The following is a 17,883-nucleotide window of genomic DNA, read 5'->3' on the forward strand; positions in this document are numbered from 1 at the left end:
TTGTTTTTCTCTTGGAACTGTTATTGCGGGCTCATGGCCTTTAGTTCCTTCTTCCTCGCATTAAAAATATATATATATATATATATATATATATATATATATATACCACAAAAGAGTAAAATGTTAAGTACAGGTATACCTTGATATACGATACCCCGGCTTAACAATGGGGGTAGAAATACCACCATACCCTGCCTAACGATGGCCAAATCCCAGTTTAACGATGGGTTTTTTATTTTATTTTTTACCGATTTGGATGACATTTTAGACTAAAATTGTGTGTTTAGGTTGATTTATAAACTGTTTCTAGACTTAAATGAATGTGTTTTAGCCACAGACAGGGTGAGCATTGTCACACTGGGGTACAGTTTACTAAGCTTAATTTTTTCCAGACTTATATTTGGCAATTTTCAGATTTTATTTGTTGCTTTTAGTAACTTATTTACAGGTGTCACGCTTAGGTTAGCTTCTTTACAGCTGTCAGGCCATTTAGATTAGCTTTAAACTTTTTGAGTTCATTTGGGTGTGTTTTGGATGTGGTTGGGGGGAAACCCAAGGCTGAAAAATGCATCCCATTACTTTACATGTTAAATCTACCCCGATATACGATACCCCACCTAATGATGGGTGTTTACCTAACCAACTGCATCGTTAAACCAAGGTATACCTGTACAAAAAATAAATATGGTCATATCATTTACTGGAATGAGTAAAATGTTAAGTACATAAAATAAATAGTCATATCATTTAATGAAATGGGTAAAATGTTAAGTACAGTACATTAAATAGTGTACCATCAGCAACTTACTTTCTAAACTTTCTTGCAGGGGCTCAATGAATTTTTCAAATTCCATTTCCTTCAAAGCAATGAATACATCCTGAGCACTAACAGTTTTCTTCTTATTTTTCTGTGCCAAGTTATTTGCTGATGAGGTGGTGAAGAGGACAAAGACTGATGCAGCCTTGCCAATGGCGCACCGAGCCTCTTTCGAAATGGCTACTCCATCTGGCAGTGTGTCCTTGATGATACGGGATATCACTGCATTTGGCAAATTCAAATCCTCTGGCCTCTCAGCCATATTTCAGTTATCTGAAAGAGAATGATACATAATACAGTACAACAACAACAAGACATGAGTTTTGTTTTGTCAATATCTTTTAATAGCATTAACAGATAATGACATTTAAAATGTCCTGCAAAGGGACGCTGGGGATATTATTTTCTGGTAACTCCTTAAATCCAAGTACCAGTATGTCTTTTATTCATTCATTCATTGCCAGACGCCATGTATCCCAGACGGGGTGGCCAATGGCTTAGAGTTAATTGTTTTACAGGGAGGGGCACTAATCCTCCACCAACCCCACTTGACAGTATGTCTTTTATATTATTGCTATATTCTTAAATCTCCAGGATCTGTTATTCAGCTTCAGTGATGCCTTTTTGAACTGGAAGACTTTGATTCAGCTATCATTAATGCCTCCACTATCAGGGTAATAAGAAGAGTAAGTATATCAAGACATTATCATATCTAAGGAGTTAGGGAATATATGCACCAAAATTAAACATTATATTTGTATCGCATTGTATTGTTTATAAAGGCTCCAACACAATTGCATGGGCGAGCCTTGGTCACCTATGGCAGCTTTCCATGTTGTTCAGTCTCTGCCAGCATCCCTATTCAGTCTCTTATCCCTTAGGTAACACTCTATGATCTTGTGTCAGGTCTATTTTGGTCTGCCTCTTGCAACCCAATGCCCGACATACACACTTTTCGCTCTCCTCACCCAGTTGTCATCCTCCATCTTCCCCAAACCATCTCAATTTACCCCTCTTCATCACAACACAGCACCAATACATTCAAGTTACATCCTTTGTCTCAACTCTTCAATCGCAATCCTAGTCCCCCCAAGCCTCGTATTCAAGGGCACAATACACTTCCATCTACAGTAATCATTGTCATTTCTGTATGTTTGCGCCTACAAATATCCTCTTCCTTAACTGCCAGGCCTCACTATCATACAGCATTACACTCCTAACACATGCTGCATACAAAGATTCCTTAACACAGACGGAGGGCTCTCTCACTGTTACGAGAGGCAACCGCTCCCTGAACTTCTTCCAACCACTCCTTACTCTAGCCACAGAACTAGCTCCAGTCCCACCTCCAGCACATAACATGTCTCCCAAATAACAAAACTCCTCCACACACTCAAGAGACTCTCCGCAAAATTAAGTCCTTCGTGCCTGACAATCTCTACATGCTCTCCCCATCTCAAAAAGCATATAGACAAGATTGAAAAAGTTCAAAGGGCCGCTACAAGATGGATACCAAGCTTAAGGGACCTAAGCTACGAAGAAAGACTAAATAAACTGAATCTACCAACTTTACAGGAGAGAAGGAAAAGAGGTGACATGATAATGCTATATAAGTGCGTATCAGGAAAGGAGAAAATAGACATAAATGATTATTTAACATATGGAGAAGCATCAGCAAGAGGACACTGCAAAAAACTGCATAAGGAGAGGTGATAAAGACGTAAGGAAATTCAGTTTCCCAAACAGAGCAATTGATCAATGGAATGCACTACCGAATGAAATAGTGTGTGCCAAAACAATTCACAAATTTAAGGATATGTACGATAAATATGGTTTAAGACACGGGACAGTACGAGCTTGACTCATTCCTGTAAAGATACAATTAGGTAAGAACAATTAGGTAGGTAAGAACACTGCTCACACAGAGTCAGCATTATTTCACAGTCTACCTCTAATACCACTAAATCTCTTATGCACCCACTTTTCACAAACACTGCACAAGATGGAGTTACTTCCCACAACCTAGTGGCATAGCTACTGCACACAGCCACACTCCTTATATGGACTCTGACAAACACGCGCTGGCTCTCATTGAGGTTGAACACAGTTTTTCAGCACTCCCCTAAGCCACCAGTTCAGCTGTTCACCTGTTTCCTCTACCCCCATTCCACTACTGAAGACACTTTGTTACTACTGTACTGTATAAATAAACATCTCTCCCAAAAGTGAGTAGGCCATGAATGTGGATGCATGAATTAATGTTTGACTAAATGATGTGTAGTTAATGAATCAAACAGTGAGAGTGGGTGTCAGAATGTGCTAGGCAGAGTCTGTGGTTCAAACACTGACCGCATGGTCTGTTAGGAGTATCATAACTCACGCCAAAACTCAGCATTATCACATGAAAAAACAGGTTGGGTGACCTAATACAAATACTTCCGATAAGTTTATGAAGGCGACAGAAAATAAAAGTGACCCAAACACACGTAATGAAAGTGGCGAAAAAAAAAAAAGCAAATAAATAAAACCAAATAAAAGTTTAAAAGGCCTACAAACACTTTGAGGTGCCAAGGATGTGGTACAACATGCTGCCTCTCCTACTATCATAATGTCATATTGCTGCCCAACAAACTGGAGTGGCTAACAGTCACCGCTCAGTCGGTTAACATCAGGTGACTGAAATAACAGAAGCTTGGCAAATTACACCAGAGATCTACATCAATGGATATTACCTTCTGTTCCACCATCTTTGGACATCAAAATGTGGAGGAGGTGCAGCACTGTTTTACCACAAATCATTGTGTCCACTAACGCTGTCCATTCAAGTGCCAAAATCTGAGTCTCACAGACTTACTGCAAAACCTAAACAGTGAGGAAACGAAGAATATGATATTTACAGTGGCAAAGCAGTTGAAGGGGTAAAACAGGGATATTTCAGATGAGCAGTGTGTGAAGAATGATGAAGGAAGGATAATGGTGAAAAGTGGGGATATTAAAGATGCATGGAGAAAGCATTATAAACAGTTGTTTAATGAAGAGTTTGACTGGAACAGGGAAGGTTTGAAGCCAGATGATCCAGTTTTTGGCCCTTGGTCTTTGATTGACACTGCTACTGTGAGTGAGGCAGTAAGCAGGATGCAGGTTGGGAAGGCAGCAGGTGTGTCTGTGTTGATTGCTGAAATGCTGTAAGCCTCAGGAGATAAGGATGTAGGGTTAGTTACTGACTTGATAAATACGATTATATATGAATGTGCTGTCCCAGATGACTGGCTGAAGAGTGTGATTGTAAATGTGTACAAGGGAAGGGGTGATCCCCTGGAAAGAGGAAATTATAGAGACATAAAGCTTTTGGACCTGATAATGAAGGTAATGGAGAGAATCCTAGAAGGTATGATTACAGGAGTGAACGCCAATATGCAGTTTGGGTTTCTGCCACGCAAAGGGACCACTTACAGTATATAGGCCATAATCATTGTTCAACAACTTCAAGAAAAATATACCAGTATAGGAAAGAAAGGGGATCTGTACTTTGTTTTTGCTGACTTGGAGAAGGCCTGACTGAGTCCCTAGAGAGGTGGTGAAGTGGGCAATGAGAAAGCTTGGGATTGAGGAGTGGCTGGTTAGGGTGGTTATGGCAATGTATGCGAGTGCTCGCAACCAAGTAAGAGTGAATGAAGATCTGAGTGATGAGTTTTCTGTGAATGTTGGTGTGCATCAAGGGTCAGTCTGGAGCCCCTTGTTGCTATTCATGGAAATGCTGTATGCCAATGATATGGTGTTGATTGCAGAGAATGAAAGGGAAGTGGAGGAAAGATTTAGGAAGTGGAGAGAAGGTATGGGACACAAAGGCTTGAGAGTAAATGCAGATGAAAAATGCTGAAGCATGGGGAAGAGATACAGTAGTAGTAGAATGGATGTGGAAAATGTGCAGATTGGCCTGGGAGGAAGGTAGAGTCCTGGAGGATTGGAAGTCAGGTATAATTATTCCCTTGTACAAAGGAAAAAGGGAAAAGGAAGTGTGTGGTAATCATAGGGGCATTTGTCTTCTTAGTATAATAGGAAAAGTTATGGTAGGATACTTATTGACAGAGTTAGAGAAAGAACAGAGAAATTAGTTGGAGAAGAACAGGGATGCTTTAGAAAGGGAAGAGGTTGTGTAGATCAGATATTCATTCTTAGATCTTTAGTGGAAAAGTTTCTAGAGAAGGGGAAGAAGTTGTATGCGGCTTTCATGGATTTGGAGAAAGCATATAATAGGGTGGATAGACAAGGATTGTGGAACATGTTAAGAATATATGGAGTAGATGGGAAGTTGTTGAACGCTGTGAAGAGAATGTACGATGGTGAGAAGGCTGCAGTGTGTGTGGATGGTGAACTAAGTGAATTTTTCTCTTTGAAAGTTGGGTTGAAACAGGGATGTGTCATGTCTCCATGGTTGTTCAATCTGTACATGGATGGGGTAATAAAAGAGGTACAAGGTAGGGTAGTGGATGTTGGAGTGGCCCTGGTGAGAGAGGATAGTGTTTGGAAACTCCCTGTACTGTTGTTTGCAGATGTTACTGTGTTGTTGAGTGAAGACGAAGGGGAGCTGCAAGGCTTGGTGGATGAGTTTGGGAGTGTGTGTAAGAAACGGAATTTAAAGGTGTATGTAGGGAAGAGTAAAGTGATGGTATTTGAGAGAGGTGAAGTCAGTGAATGTACAGCAAGGTTGGATGGTGAGGAATTGGAAAATGTGAGTACGTTTAAGTACTTGGGTAGTGTGATGAGTAAGGATGGAGGTTTGGAGGGCGAAGTGCTTGAAAGGGTACAGCAGGGAAGAAAGGTTGCTGGTTCCTTGAAAGCAGTGATAAGAAACAGGGAAGTGAGCATGGAAGTGAAAAAGTTACTACATGACTGTATTGTGATACCAACTCTAACGTATGGAAGTGAAGCTTGGACGTTGTTGGAAGGACACAAGTCAAGAGTGAAAGCAGTGGAAATGAGTTATTTAACAGGAGCCTGTGGAGTCACATGGAGAGACAGGCTGACGAATGAGGATATAAAGGAGCGTTGTGGTGTTGATGTGGATGTGATAGGAAGCGTTATGAGGAACACACTGAGGTGGTTTGGCCATGTGGAGAGGAGGGAGGGTGAAAGACTGACGAAGAGAGTGTATGTGAGGGAGGTGGAGGGGGGAAGAGGGAGGGGGAGGCCGAGGATGAGATGGAGGAATGGGGTGGAGAGGTATATGAGAGAGGGGGGTGTGAGTTGGGAGCAGGGCAGTGAAATGGCGGGAGACAGGGCGACTTGGAGGTGATTTGTTTGTGGCCACCCCGAACGGGATTGAGGCGTCTGGCAATAGTTAGATAAATAAATAGACAATCTAAAGACACTACGAAAATTTTGTTATTTATTCAGCGAGAATGAGATGTGCTGACAGAAATGGGTAGGGCTGAAAGCAGGTGACTGGCAGATTGGTGAGAAGCTGCCAGTATCTGCCTTTGAAATAATAAATGCAGTTATTCTTGGGGTGGGGGGGAATCCGTCTATAGTCGAAACCATATACAGTTGGTTCGCACAGTGCGCAATTTGCATTGTGCACGAGTGACCAAAAATCATAACCAAAAACCCTTGAATGCGCGAGTTTACCGCACAGAACTCAAGGCAGAGGCAAGGAGTGGCTCAAAAATGCCATTTTCTATTAGTGCGCGACCACCCCTCACACAGTGCATCACGTGTCGTCAAGTTGATGCGCAGAAATTTCCGGGCATTCTACTGCACTGAAGCAGCAATACTGACATCAGCACAAGCTGTACCAGGTTTCGAGGACGATACATTGGCGGACATACAAGAAGTGCACACTGCTACTGAGGAACAGCCTCCCAAGGAAGTGTTGCAATGGACAGACGAGGCTGACGCAGAGTCCGACGCCAGGCGGAGTCAAGTTGAGCAGCCTAGCATGATAGAAGGCAGGACTGAGCTGTGTATGTCAAACATTAGCAAGATCCTTGCTGCCGTGGATAAGCTCAAGGAAGAGGTGAAGGAACAGGAAGTGAGCAACCTAAGAACGGAGGAACTTCTGGTTGGTATCGACAAACTCTTCTGTTTCTACACAGACAGGCACAGGGAAGAAATAAACAGGAGAAGACAGACGCTCATAACAAGCTACACGCAGCGGGCTCAAGTTAGTGAAATTGCGGAACCAGCGACATCATCTGCTCCTGTTCCTGTTGAGGATGAAGAGGATGCAATGTCAGAAGTGTCAGCATTGGACTTTGAAGGGTTTATGGCCGAAGTGAGTGACTTTGATGCTCCTGGGGAAGGTGCTCAAGAGGACTCTGTGGAGGGAAGTGTTGGTGCGGTGGGAGGTGCAGTGCTGTAAGTGTTGCTGCGCCTTGGAACCCCTGTTATTTAAGGTCATCAGGCCTGTTGTCTACTGTTGTTGAGGTGACTACCCATATTCTTGTTATTGTAGCTATAGCTTTAGTACAATGTCTAAAAAATATGACCTTTATTATGTCTTTACCGGCCAAAAAATGTCCAGGTATGAAGGGGTACCGTCCATATGTAATTATTCCCATAAGATTATATATTCCCAGTACGCGAATTCCCAGTGCGCGAGGTCGTGGACCGCCCAATCTCTTCGCGCACTGTGCGAGCTTACTGTATATATAAAAAAATAAATAAATAAATAAAATCCCATCAATACCAAGGAAGTATTGTATAAAGGAAACAATTTTTAATTCCTAATTAACAATCATATTAACATAACAAAATAATGGCTGTGTAAGAAGTACTGTACATTATACTGTACTGTATAATGATTATGTAATGGTGCAGGTGATGGTGACCATTATCCACTCAATTGACGCTGTACTACCTACTTCTTCTTTCACCTTTACCACTCTTTTTCAGTGTCTGCCCTCTCTTTTCCTATTTCTCCAATCTTTCCTCTCACTTTTTAATTCTTATTTAAAAATCACATTAACATACACTAATGGATGTGTAAGAATCACAGTACATTATATTGTATAATGATTATATAATGGTGACCATTCTCCACTCAATTGATGTTGTACTACCTACTTCTTTCACCTTTACCACTCTATTTCAGTGTCTGCCCTCTATTTTCCTATTTCTCCAATCTTTCCTCTCACTTTTTATTACTCTTCTTTCTTTTTCAGGTGGCTTTACACTGAGTAACAAGCCTAGTGGTTTCTTTTAAGCAAGGAACCCATTTACAACACTGGGTGGTACCCATAGAACCAATCCACACATGTTCCCTACCTGTCAACAAGTGGGTTGGCAGAGGGTTAGTACAACTCTCCGTAAAACCACTAACTCAAAGACAAGCAGCTACCCCTTATAGGATTATGATGTCTAGCTGGTGAGAGAGAGATAATGGCGTCCATTAGAAAATATCACATCTTAGGAATGTAAATCCCATCAGACCTGTACTGATAACCAGCATGCCAAATCTCTGCAATCTGGTGCCATGCATAATCACTGTACAATATAGCTATACTGTACTGCTACAGTACTGTATGTGTAAAATAACAGATTTTTGTAAAGTTTAATACTAGGATCTTATCATCATATGTTAGTACCATATGATATACAATAAACAATATGTCACTGATGCCACTGGCTACATCACCCACCACATACTGTATGTTGTATTTTGTAGTGAAGAGGCAAAGATGGCAATTTTACAATAATGACTTTATGGTCAGAGATGAAGAGGTGACGCCTTCCTCTACTGACTGGTTTACAAGGTAAAGGCAAAAGTGACCACCCATTACTAAGCAAATTAAATTAAATTATAGTAAACTCTTAATAATCTGGTGTAAAGCAGCCAAAGGGGTGTCAGACAGTGATGTACTGATTGAAACTGATGTAATGCCCTTCCAAAACTTCCAAAGGGGATCTAATCCCCTATAAAATCCTGTAACTGCATAGTACCGTACAACTGTTCAAACACAGAAAAACACCCTTCGGTACTATAATCATGATAAAATGTCAATGTACTGTACATACACTCTACACCCAACACCCTGAGGCAGAGTTCGGCAGGGCAAGCCAAGTTAACAAGGCAGACAGAAAGAGGACTGGCAAACCTAACCAAGAGTGAGGGGAGAGAAAGGGAGACAGGTGAGGTATGAATGACAAATAAAACAGATGTTAGGGGGAATAAATTGACCAGTGAGTAACGGGATAATTTCTTGATACAGTAACTCCCACTCATGATGGTTATGCCCTAGTGTCAAATAAACTTCATTGCCACATCCTTCAGTTCCACCACACAAACCATAACACCATTGCTCCGTTGCTGGCGGTTCCACCTCAACACTGCCTGATCTAAATCTGGTGGTTGGATCTGGCCATCATTTTCCATTCAAAGTGTTGGAATGTCTGCCCATATCCAGTCCCACTCAAAAAGTTTTGTTCTTAGGCATTCTTGATGTCCTGCAAGGCCATATGAGGCAAACCAAAAAACCCAGCCGTCCAACTCAGTCCATCCCTTGTCCTATTTCCTGATAATCTCCTGCTTCTTACAGAGAAATAGGACCTTCCTGGCTGCTTGGCAGGAGGAGATGCCATAGTAACACATGCCAGCAGCAGGCATAAAGCTAGCATGACAGGCAGGACAGCGATCAAGCACAGCTTCCACACAGCATTACTGGAGAAGTGTGAAGCAGTGGTCTTGGGGGGGAGGGGGGACCGATACATCATCCATTTTGGTACGAGATACACAAGGAGAGAAAAAAAAAAAGGTATGAAATATATTGAGGATGAGGGATACACGAGTACGTTCAGTAGGTGTACTTAATACTGAACATGAGAAGAAAACAACAGATAGAGTTTATAAAGGTACCGGTAACAAATTAGAAACTTGCCAAACTTGGCAATACCAGAAGCAATGTTTTGGTGCCAACTCACAGCAGTGTTTAGGTGGCTAGGTTAGTTAGGACTGAATGGATCAGGGTTAGTAAGGACCAAGACAGGTATTTTGCCAGGTATAAGTGGCAACCACTGGTGGTTAAAATCATGGTGATCTGGAGGGAAAAGCCCTCCAGTTAGGATAGGCTAGGTTAAGTTGGATTGTTTGGCTTCCTGTAGTTCTGAATGATGCACTAACATGTCTTGTCAGCGAGATTGTTGATAACAACCTGTTGTTGGGGAGATCATCGGTTAACAACCCATCGACAGCAAGATCACTGGCAAACAACACGCTTCTGCAGGCGAAGCAGTAGCTTCCGGAAATACCAAAAAATAATTGTATTTTGTTTTTTCCTATCCATTTTTTTTTTTTTTTTGTTGTTGCACACTGTACTTTAATTACTTTCCTGAAGAAGGTAAGAACATAAGTTGACAGCTGGGCCTGTTGTGCCTATGTGGTATATTCGGTAAATTACAAGTCCATAACACCAGATTCCCATGGGGTAACAACATGAATCAACATAGACTTTGTCAGTTTTCTTCTGTGGTTTCTTCTGCAAATTAAAAATAAGCGAGATCCTGTATTGTGGGATCTTTAATGTGGCATTAAGCCTCAATAAACATTAATCCTAATCTAGTCTTTTTTCTATCTATCTATCTATAGCCCGACGCCCTAATCCCGCAAAGGGTGGCCGCAGACAAAACGCCTCCAAGTCACTCTGTCACCCATCATTTGACTCCCCTCCCCCCAACTCACCCCCCCCTCCCTCATATACCTCTCAACTCCATCCCTCCACCTCATCCTCGGTCTACCCCTCCCTCTCCCTCCCTCCACCTCACCTACATACACCCTCTTAGTCAGTCTTTCATTCTCCATCCTCTCCACATGTCCAAACCACCTCAGTGTATTTCTCCTAATCTTTTCAACCACATCCACATCTACCCCACAACGTTCCTTCACTTCTTCATTCGTCAACCTGTCCCTCCATGTCACTCCACATGCTCCTCTCAAGTAACTCATTTCCACTGCTCTCACTCTTGACTTGTTCCCCTCTTGCAAGGTCCACGCCTCGCTTCCATACGTCAGGGTAGGGATCACAATACCATCATGCAGTGACTTCTTAACTTCCATACTCACCTCCCTATTTCTTATCACTGCTTTCAGTGTGCCAACAACCTTCCTTCCCTGCTGTACCCTTTCACGTACTTCATCCCCCAAAGTTCCATCCTTACTCATCACACTACCCAAGTACTTGAATGCACTCACATTCTCCATATCCTCACCATCCAACCTCACTGCACACTCTGTGACTTCATTCCTCTCAAACACCATAACTTTACTTTTGTTTACATAAACAGAAACAAGTGAATTTCAAGCCATTTTATGCAATACCCTACCCAAATGCAACATAACCTAACCTAGAGCCATGAAACTGAGCCTGAGACCATTTCCTATCTTATCCTAAGTCGTTGGCAGAGTCCATCTTGATTTATTCCAAATTTGAAAACATACAACAGGCTCACTTCCAGCCCTCTGAATGGATGAATCAAATAACCATAAGTTACCAGTGAAAACAAAAGCATACCGCCAATAACCAAATGTACCACTAAGAAACAAAATTGTGTTGCTTTTAATGGACCAAACCTGAGGAAACTGTCATCAAAGGCACACATTAGGGGCCCCACGATATCTCATTTTTTACGTGGAAGAAATGTCACAGTAGTTTACTTAAACCTGCAACAAAGTGACCTGCATTGTTTTCTTAGAAAACTGGTGTTATAGTTTTGTTACCAGAAAAACTTGCTGCAGTACTAAATATTCAAGGTATATGAAAGCACAAAATCATAAATCTTTAAGTAGCATCCTCTCGTGGAAATGCGTATGGAGTCACTGAGTTCTGCAAATGACAAACCATGAGAAGGCAAACCTACTGTAAAAACCATTACCAGTGGAGCTACACTGAACCTTAACTTGGATAGCGTTCACAGTCAGTGAAGACTGCCACCACTTGTTTTATGTAACCAATGCCAGTCCCCCATGCATCCATGAACTCTTCAAAATCATCATTCAATTAAATATCGTTTTATGTTCATATGGTCGAGACTGAATTAAGTTAGTAACATCCCGTAGCTTTACGTTCATTCTACAGTTACTTATTATGACAGGCACACTGTGAGGAATTCACTTAATTTTCCCTGGATCTGAAGATTACATATCAATAAGAGATAAAACCTACACGTTGAAACGTACAGAAAACTGTGCTGCGCCACGAAGTGAGCCAGATTGTCAACAAACTTCTTCCCGCGCTTTTTTTTTTTTTTTTTTTTTTTTTTTTTACGTGAAGATGATAAAATGCAAATACTTCCCAACTATCACATTTAAGTGAAAAACGAGTAAACAATTTCAGTTAAATGAACGAAGTTGTTATTCGAACGAAAATCATCACAAAGTCTTACGAAACTACCGAATATTATAAATGTTACATAAGAGTAAGTTATCAGACTATACATATATATATATATATATATATATATATATATATATATATATATATATATATATATATATATACAGCATTATGCGCGCCTCCGCAGCCGGATCCCCACCCCGCAAAAGGAGAAGAAGCCCTACCCCCACCCCAGGAGGACACCACCACGGCGGGTCAGGTGAGTGCGGGACTGGCCCAGAGGAAGGCGGGCGCCGGGGCGCCTCTACCTTGTAACCCTCTTCCCCTCAACCTACCCAACTGCGATGTCGCGGGAATGCGACACTACTTCTCGGCCGGAACAGCCCTCACCAGGATCGAGATGGGACTGCTCCAGATACAGTCCCAGGCAACGCCGCGATAACGGCCACTGTACGTACCGGGGAGGGAACGGCCACTGTACATCCTTCAGTTGATTCCCCCTGCAGCTCCGCGGTAATGGCCACTGTACGTACTGGGGAAGGAAAGGCCACTGTACGTCCTGCTGCAACCACATCTGGAGACCGCCTCGGTGTGCTAGCTATTGAGCACGTACTGACAGGCAAAGGCAAGAGGAGTGGAGCCACGATGATGGCCATTGTACGCGTCGAGGAGGGAACGGCCATTGTACGTCCCTCATCCACTTCCTCCTCCTCCGACGGGAGTAACCCCGCGGTCACGGTCACTGTACGTACCGGGGAGGGAACGGCCACTGTACGTCCCTCAGCTACTTCCCGTTGGGCAGGCAGACCCGCGGCAACGGCCACTGTACGTGCCGGGGAGGGAACGGCCACTGTACGTCCTTCATCTGCCTCTTCCTCCTTCGAGAGCAGCGCTGCGGCAATGGCCACTGTACGTACCGGGGAAGGAACGGCTACTGAACATCCTTCTGCTGCTACCCCAAGAGGCTGTGGAGCCGTGACGACGGCCACTGTACGCGTCGGGGAAGGGATGGCCATTGTACGCCCTTCATCCACAGTCTCGAGGGTTCTCCAGGAGGGGAAGGTCCCTTGTGCGGCCGGCTCACTAACCGTCGGCTGTGTAGGACGCCCTTCTCTCTCTCCCTCCAGGTGTGGTTCCCCGGAGGTGCTGCCGTTCCAGGAGTGTTGGCGAGGTCCTGTCGCTGAAGGCCGGGTTCACGCCCTATGGTCTGCCCCTGAATAATGCTGGATCCTGACAGACGCCCCACAGGAGAGGTGCTGCAGTCAACCCCTGACGCGCCCCAACCTAGAGGCGACTGCAGCACCAGGCCTCCCAGGGCCAGCCCGTGGACCACAAGGCAGGACCGTTCCGGCCCCACTTACCGTCAGCCCTCCACCAGGAGTAAGAAGCGGCAGGCCCGACTCCTGACACTGTTTGGCCCCAGTCCCGAGGGCCCCTTACCAGGTCGAGGCCCCCATAGGGAAGGGCCTCCCTGCACCCTAGACCAGAAACGCGCCCAGGTCTTGATGCCCCCGAGAGCTGTACAGTGCCTCCTACAGGAGAGCTCTCCCGAGGGGGCCCCCTCCCACTCCTGGGCGCCACCTCAGTTAACCCAGGCCTCAGTAGCCCAGTGACGACACCTCCAACTCCCGGAGTCGTGCTAAATACTTAGTGAAAGTGACTATCAGTGATGCGAGCAGTGAGACAGAAACAATACACCAAGGTTCCTACTCTAGTTTATCCAAGGTACTGTGTTTATGCTTAAGTCTTTCGGAACCAGGGTAATGTACTAGTGTGCGGCCTGAGACTAACCTATTAAGGATAGTCCAGAAGACAAAGTGTGTGATCAGTGTCGCCGCGGCTAAGTGACATTCTCTCGTGCATTGACTCAGGCATAGATACTGTGCCCATGTTTTATGTTTGCTAGTATTAATTAACTTGTCACCTCATTCTGTTCGTGTGTAGTGTATCTTGATGTGTATATTGAATGGAAATTATGCCTGGCTCTGACATCAATACTATGCCCACGTGACATGTTATATATGTGCATTGAAGTGAAATTGTACACTGACTCAGGCATCAATACCTTGGCCATGGATATGTTACATCAGTATTAGTCACCCTGTCACTTTGCCCCTTCCATATTCGGTATATCTTTGTATATGTACTGAAAGGATATTGAATTGAGGCAATAGATGTGTCAAGGTACACTGCCGAGTTTTTATGTCGTGTTCCTTTGTAAGTGTTCTACTTCCGGTCTAGAAAGAGGACCCCGCTCAGTCGCGGGTGTCATTAGAGCAAGAAGTCGGTCTAAAAACACCCAGCATAACACTGGTGGCAAGCTGTGGTTCTGGATCCGAGTAGAACACGGAGGAACAAAGAGGGAAATCTTACACAATGGCAGCCAAACCTCACATTCAGTTGCCAAAGTTCAACCCTGAACAATACAACATCGATGTATACTTGGATATGGTTAAACCCTTTTTATACATAGGGTTTGACAACAGAAAGAAAATTGCCATCACACTACCTAACCTGGACAAAACTGTGGCAACTATAGCCACAAAAATCGTTGCCGATTTAAAATGGGACCAATTCACACATAACGTGAAACAAGCTGTTACGCCGTCCTTGGGCAGAGTTGTCGCTCTCGCACAACTTGCACAACGGCAGCCTCAATGACATTATTCATCCAGGCATGGCGACTCGTCACCGCCGCCTATTCCGTAGCAAGCACAGCCACTCGGGATCAACATACATTCAATACCCTGCTGAGAATCCTCCCGAGCACAGTCATGGAACATTTTACAATTTATGATCCATCGCGAGACATGGACCAAGACCTGCAGCTTGTACGACGCCTCCTCGCCGCCAGCCACACACCGCAACCTATACATGCTGTCAGTAAATTCCCCACAACCAAGACGGCGCCCCCCAAGCAAAGGGCACCCCCATCACAACCCACTATGGGACCATCACCTGCCGTACCCAGGGCTCACCCTCAGAAGAAACGCCCTAACCCCAGGGAAAACTCCAATTTGATTTTCATTAACCCCTGGGAATTTACCGCCTGCAGTCGCAGCTGCCCTCTGCACGACATCCGTGAACAGCTGAAAGCCACTCGATGCAGGACGGCCCCACAAGGGCGTTGGAAGGTGTCATTTCTGGAAGATGATGCTCCACCCCAAATTTATACAGACTTAGAGGAAGAGGAGCCCGGAGAGGAAGGCACCGTACAGCAGATGGATATTTAGGTCTGCCCCCACACCTCCCCACAGTGGCGAGGCCCACTTCACACAAGTACAAACCCCCAGTCTACAACAAAATGAGGCTGAATGGGGTCAAGGCAAGACTACTGGTGGACATGGGAGTGGCCAGATCCTGCCTCTACTCGCATTTTTACTCCCGCCACAGCTCCGCGTTTGGCCCCCTTCTCTCCACCTCAGCCAACCTCGTAGACGCAGGAGATGGCCCCCTGCCTATCCGTGGGGAAACCCGGGACCTGCGGACTGAAACCCACCAGCAAGTCACCGCAAGACACCCCTTCATCATCTTCGATTCCACTTGCCGTGCGTATAACATGCAGCTACCTGGGGCTGGACCTCCTACAAAAACTTCACGCAAGCATCGACTGCCACAAGCGCCGCCTTCACTTCCATCCAGCCCCCCCCTCCCATTAACCACCCACGCAGCACGTGCACACCCCCACCCCACACACCCCCATTCCTCACCACCCTCAACCACTCTGCACGTGCATCACACCTCCACCCTCACCTCTCCCATCAGCCAACACCATACCTTCTCACCCGGTCCTTCTCTTCTGCCTCTCCTACTTCACCTGCCCCTCCAATTTTTCCTGCCACCATCACTTCTGCTGTTACCATTCCCCCCCAGCATGAGGCTTGGTTAAAATTAAACAAGCCCAACGGTACCTCTGTACTATTTTCACCCGCCTTACCATCCAGGCCCCTTTCATCATGTTTACTCTCTCCAATATTCCTTCCCCCCCCAATGTCCAAGCAGTGCGAATCGCCAATCTCTCCACCACACCACTTACCCTCCCTCAAGGGTTAATAATAGGCTACATGGAGGAGTCGCCTTGTGAGACCCCCCCCCTCCCACACCACGCTACCTACTCTGCCTGATCACCTCTCCACCCACCAAGCTAACAGCCTCCGACAACTCCTGCTGGACTTCCAAGACCTTTTCTCATCTGGCCCAGCAGACATCGAGCACACCAACTACCTCAACCACGAAATCCACACTACAGGACCACCCATCCGCCAGCCCTCACAACGCAAGAACCCTAACCAACAGGCAGAGGAAGACCGGCAGGTCCAGGACATGCTCGATGCCAGTGTTATTTCCAACTCCTCCAGCGCCTGGTCCTCCCCTGTCGTACTCGTTAGAAAAAAGGATGGCACCATGCGGTTCTGTGTTGACTACTGTAAACTAAATGATGTCACCACCAAGGACGCCACTCCCCTACCCAGAATAGACAATTCCCTCGACTCACAGTCACTACACGGCTCGTCATGGTTTTCCATCCTCGACCTGCAGTCAGGATACTGGCAAGTCCCCGTCCACCCAGAGGACAAACAAAAAACAGCCTTCTCTACCAGCAATGGCAAACATTATGAATTTAACGTCCTCCCTTTTGGACTTTGCAATGCCGCAGCCACGTTCTCCCGCCTCATGGAGTCAGTTCTAAGCGGCCTGACCTGGAAGATCTGCCTGGCATATTTAGATGACACCTGGCATTTTCAGCTGAACCTGGACCGATCATCTCCACCGCCTCAGACAAATCTTCATACGAATACGCCAGGCTGGACTTAACCTCAAACCTTCAAAGTGCGTCCTAGCGGAAAGTTCCGTCTCCTTCCTGGGACACGTGATCAGAGCCAAGGGCATCTCTTCCAATCCCGACAAACTGCGCCCCATCGCTGACCTCCCTCTACCTAAGGACGTCCACGAAACACGCGCCTTCCTCGAACTTACCTCTTACTACCAGCGTTTCGTCAAAGGCTTCGCCGACATTGCCAAACCCTTACACGATCTCACAAACAAAGGCGAGCCTTTTGTCTGGACAGGTACCCAAATTGAAGCCTTCAACACTCTCAAAAACAAACTCATCTCAGCCCCGATTGTCGCTTCCCCAGACTACAACCTCCCCTTCCATCTATACACCGACGTTTCCCTCATTGCCACAGGAGCTGTATTCGCCCAGGCGCAGGACGGACAGAAGCATATCATCACCTGCGCCAGCCGCACCCTCAACCAAGCTGAGAAAAATCACGCTGCTACTAAGCATGAGTGCCTGGGCATTATTTGGGCGATGGATTGCTTCTGCTCCTATATTTCAGGCACCCATGTCGTCATCATTACTGACCATCAATCTCTCCAATGGCTACGACAATCCAACACAACCAGCGCTCAACTGATTCAATGGCGAGAGGCACTGGAAGAATTTGATTTTGATATATCATATCAACCTGGAAAGCTGCACATAAACGCTGATGCCCTCTCCTGCCTACCCATCAACTCAATCCGCACCAAACCGGACCTCATCCAAATGTGGCATGACAAACAACGCCCCACATGGATGCCGCCACACACCTTCACCAAAGTACACCATGGCGAACACCTATTTAACCAAGACGGCCACATTGTCCTAGATCCCAACACTGCACACGATGCCATGCTTCACCTCCACGCTGACAACGGCATCCACCTCGGCACAAAGAAGTTATTACAAGTCTT

General features: G+C 45.3%; 1 protein-coding gene across 3 annotated transcripts in view; it reads right to left on the reverse strand.

Moving 5' to 3' along the window:
* The window catches only part of Chrac-14 (DNA polymerase epsilon subunit 3 Chrac-14), a 32,899-nt gene extending 20,508 nt beyond the window's left edge, over nucleotides 1-12,391 (reverse strand). Inside the window, exons 1-2 of one of the 3 annotated variants that reach the window (XM_080277942.1) lie at nucleotides 12,369-12,391; nucleotides 809-1,090 (exon numbers count right to left, since the gene is read on the reverse strand). In XM_080277942.1, coding sequence (XP_080134068.1) covers nucleotides 809-1,079 — 271 coding nt within the window. In that variant the 5' untranslated portion in view covers nucleotides 1,080-1,090; nucleotides 12,369-12,391. Of the gene's footprint in view, nucleotides 1-808; nucleotides 1,091-11,973; nucleotides 12,033-12,368 lie in introns of those variants that run through there. The other 2 variants (XM_080277941.1, XM_080277940.1) reach the window with 2 other exon arrangements.
* Between the last annotated feature and the right edge of the window lie 5,492 nt (nucleotides 12,392-17,883).

Source organism: Coenobita brevimanus, chromosome 71 (assembly GCF_032717465.1).
Source record: "Coenobita brevimanus isolate Jiangsu-jjx chromosome 71, ASM3271746v2, whole genome shotgun sequence".
NCBI classification, from domain to species: domain Eukaryota; kingdom Metazoa; phylum Arthropoda; class Malacostraca; order Decapoda; family Coenobitidae; genus Coenobita; species Coenobita brevimanus.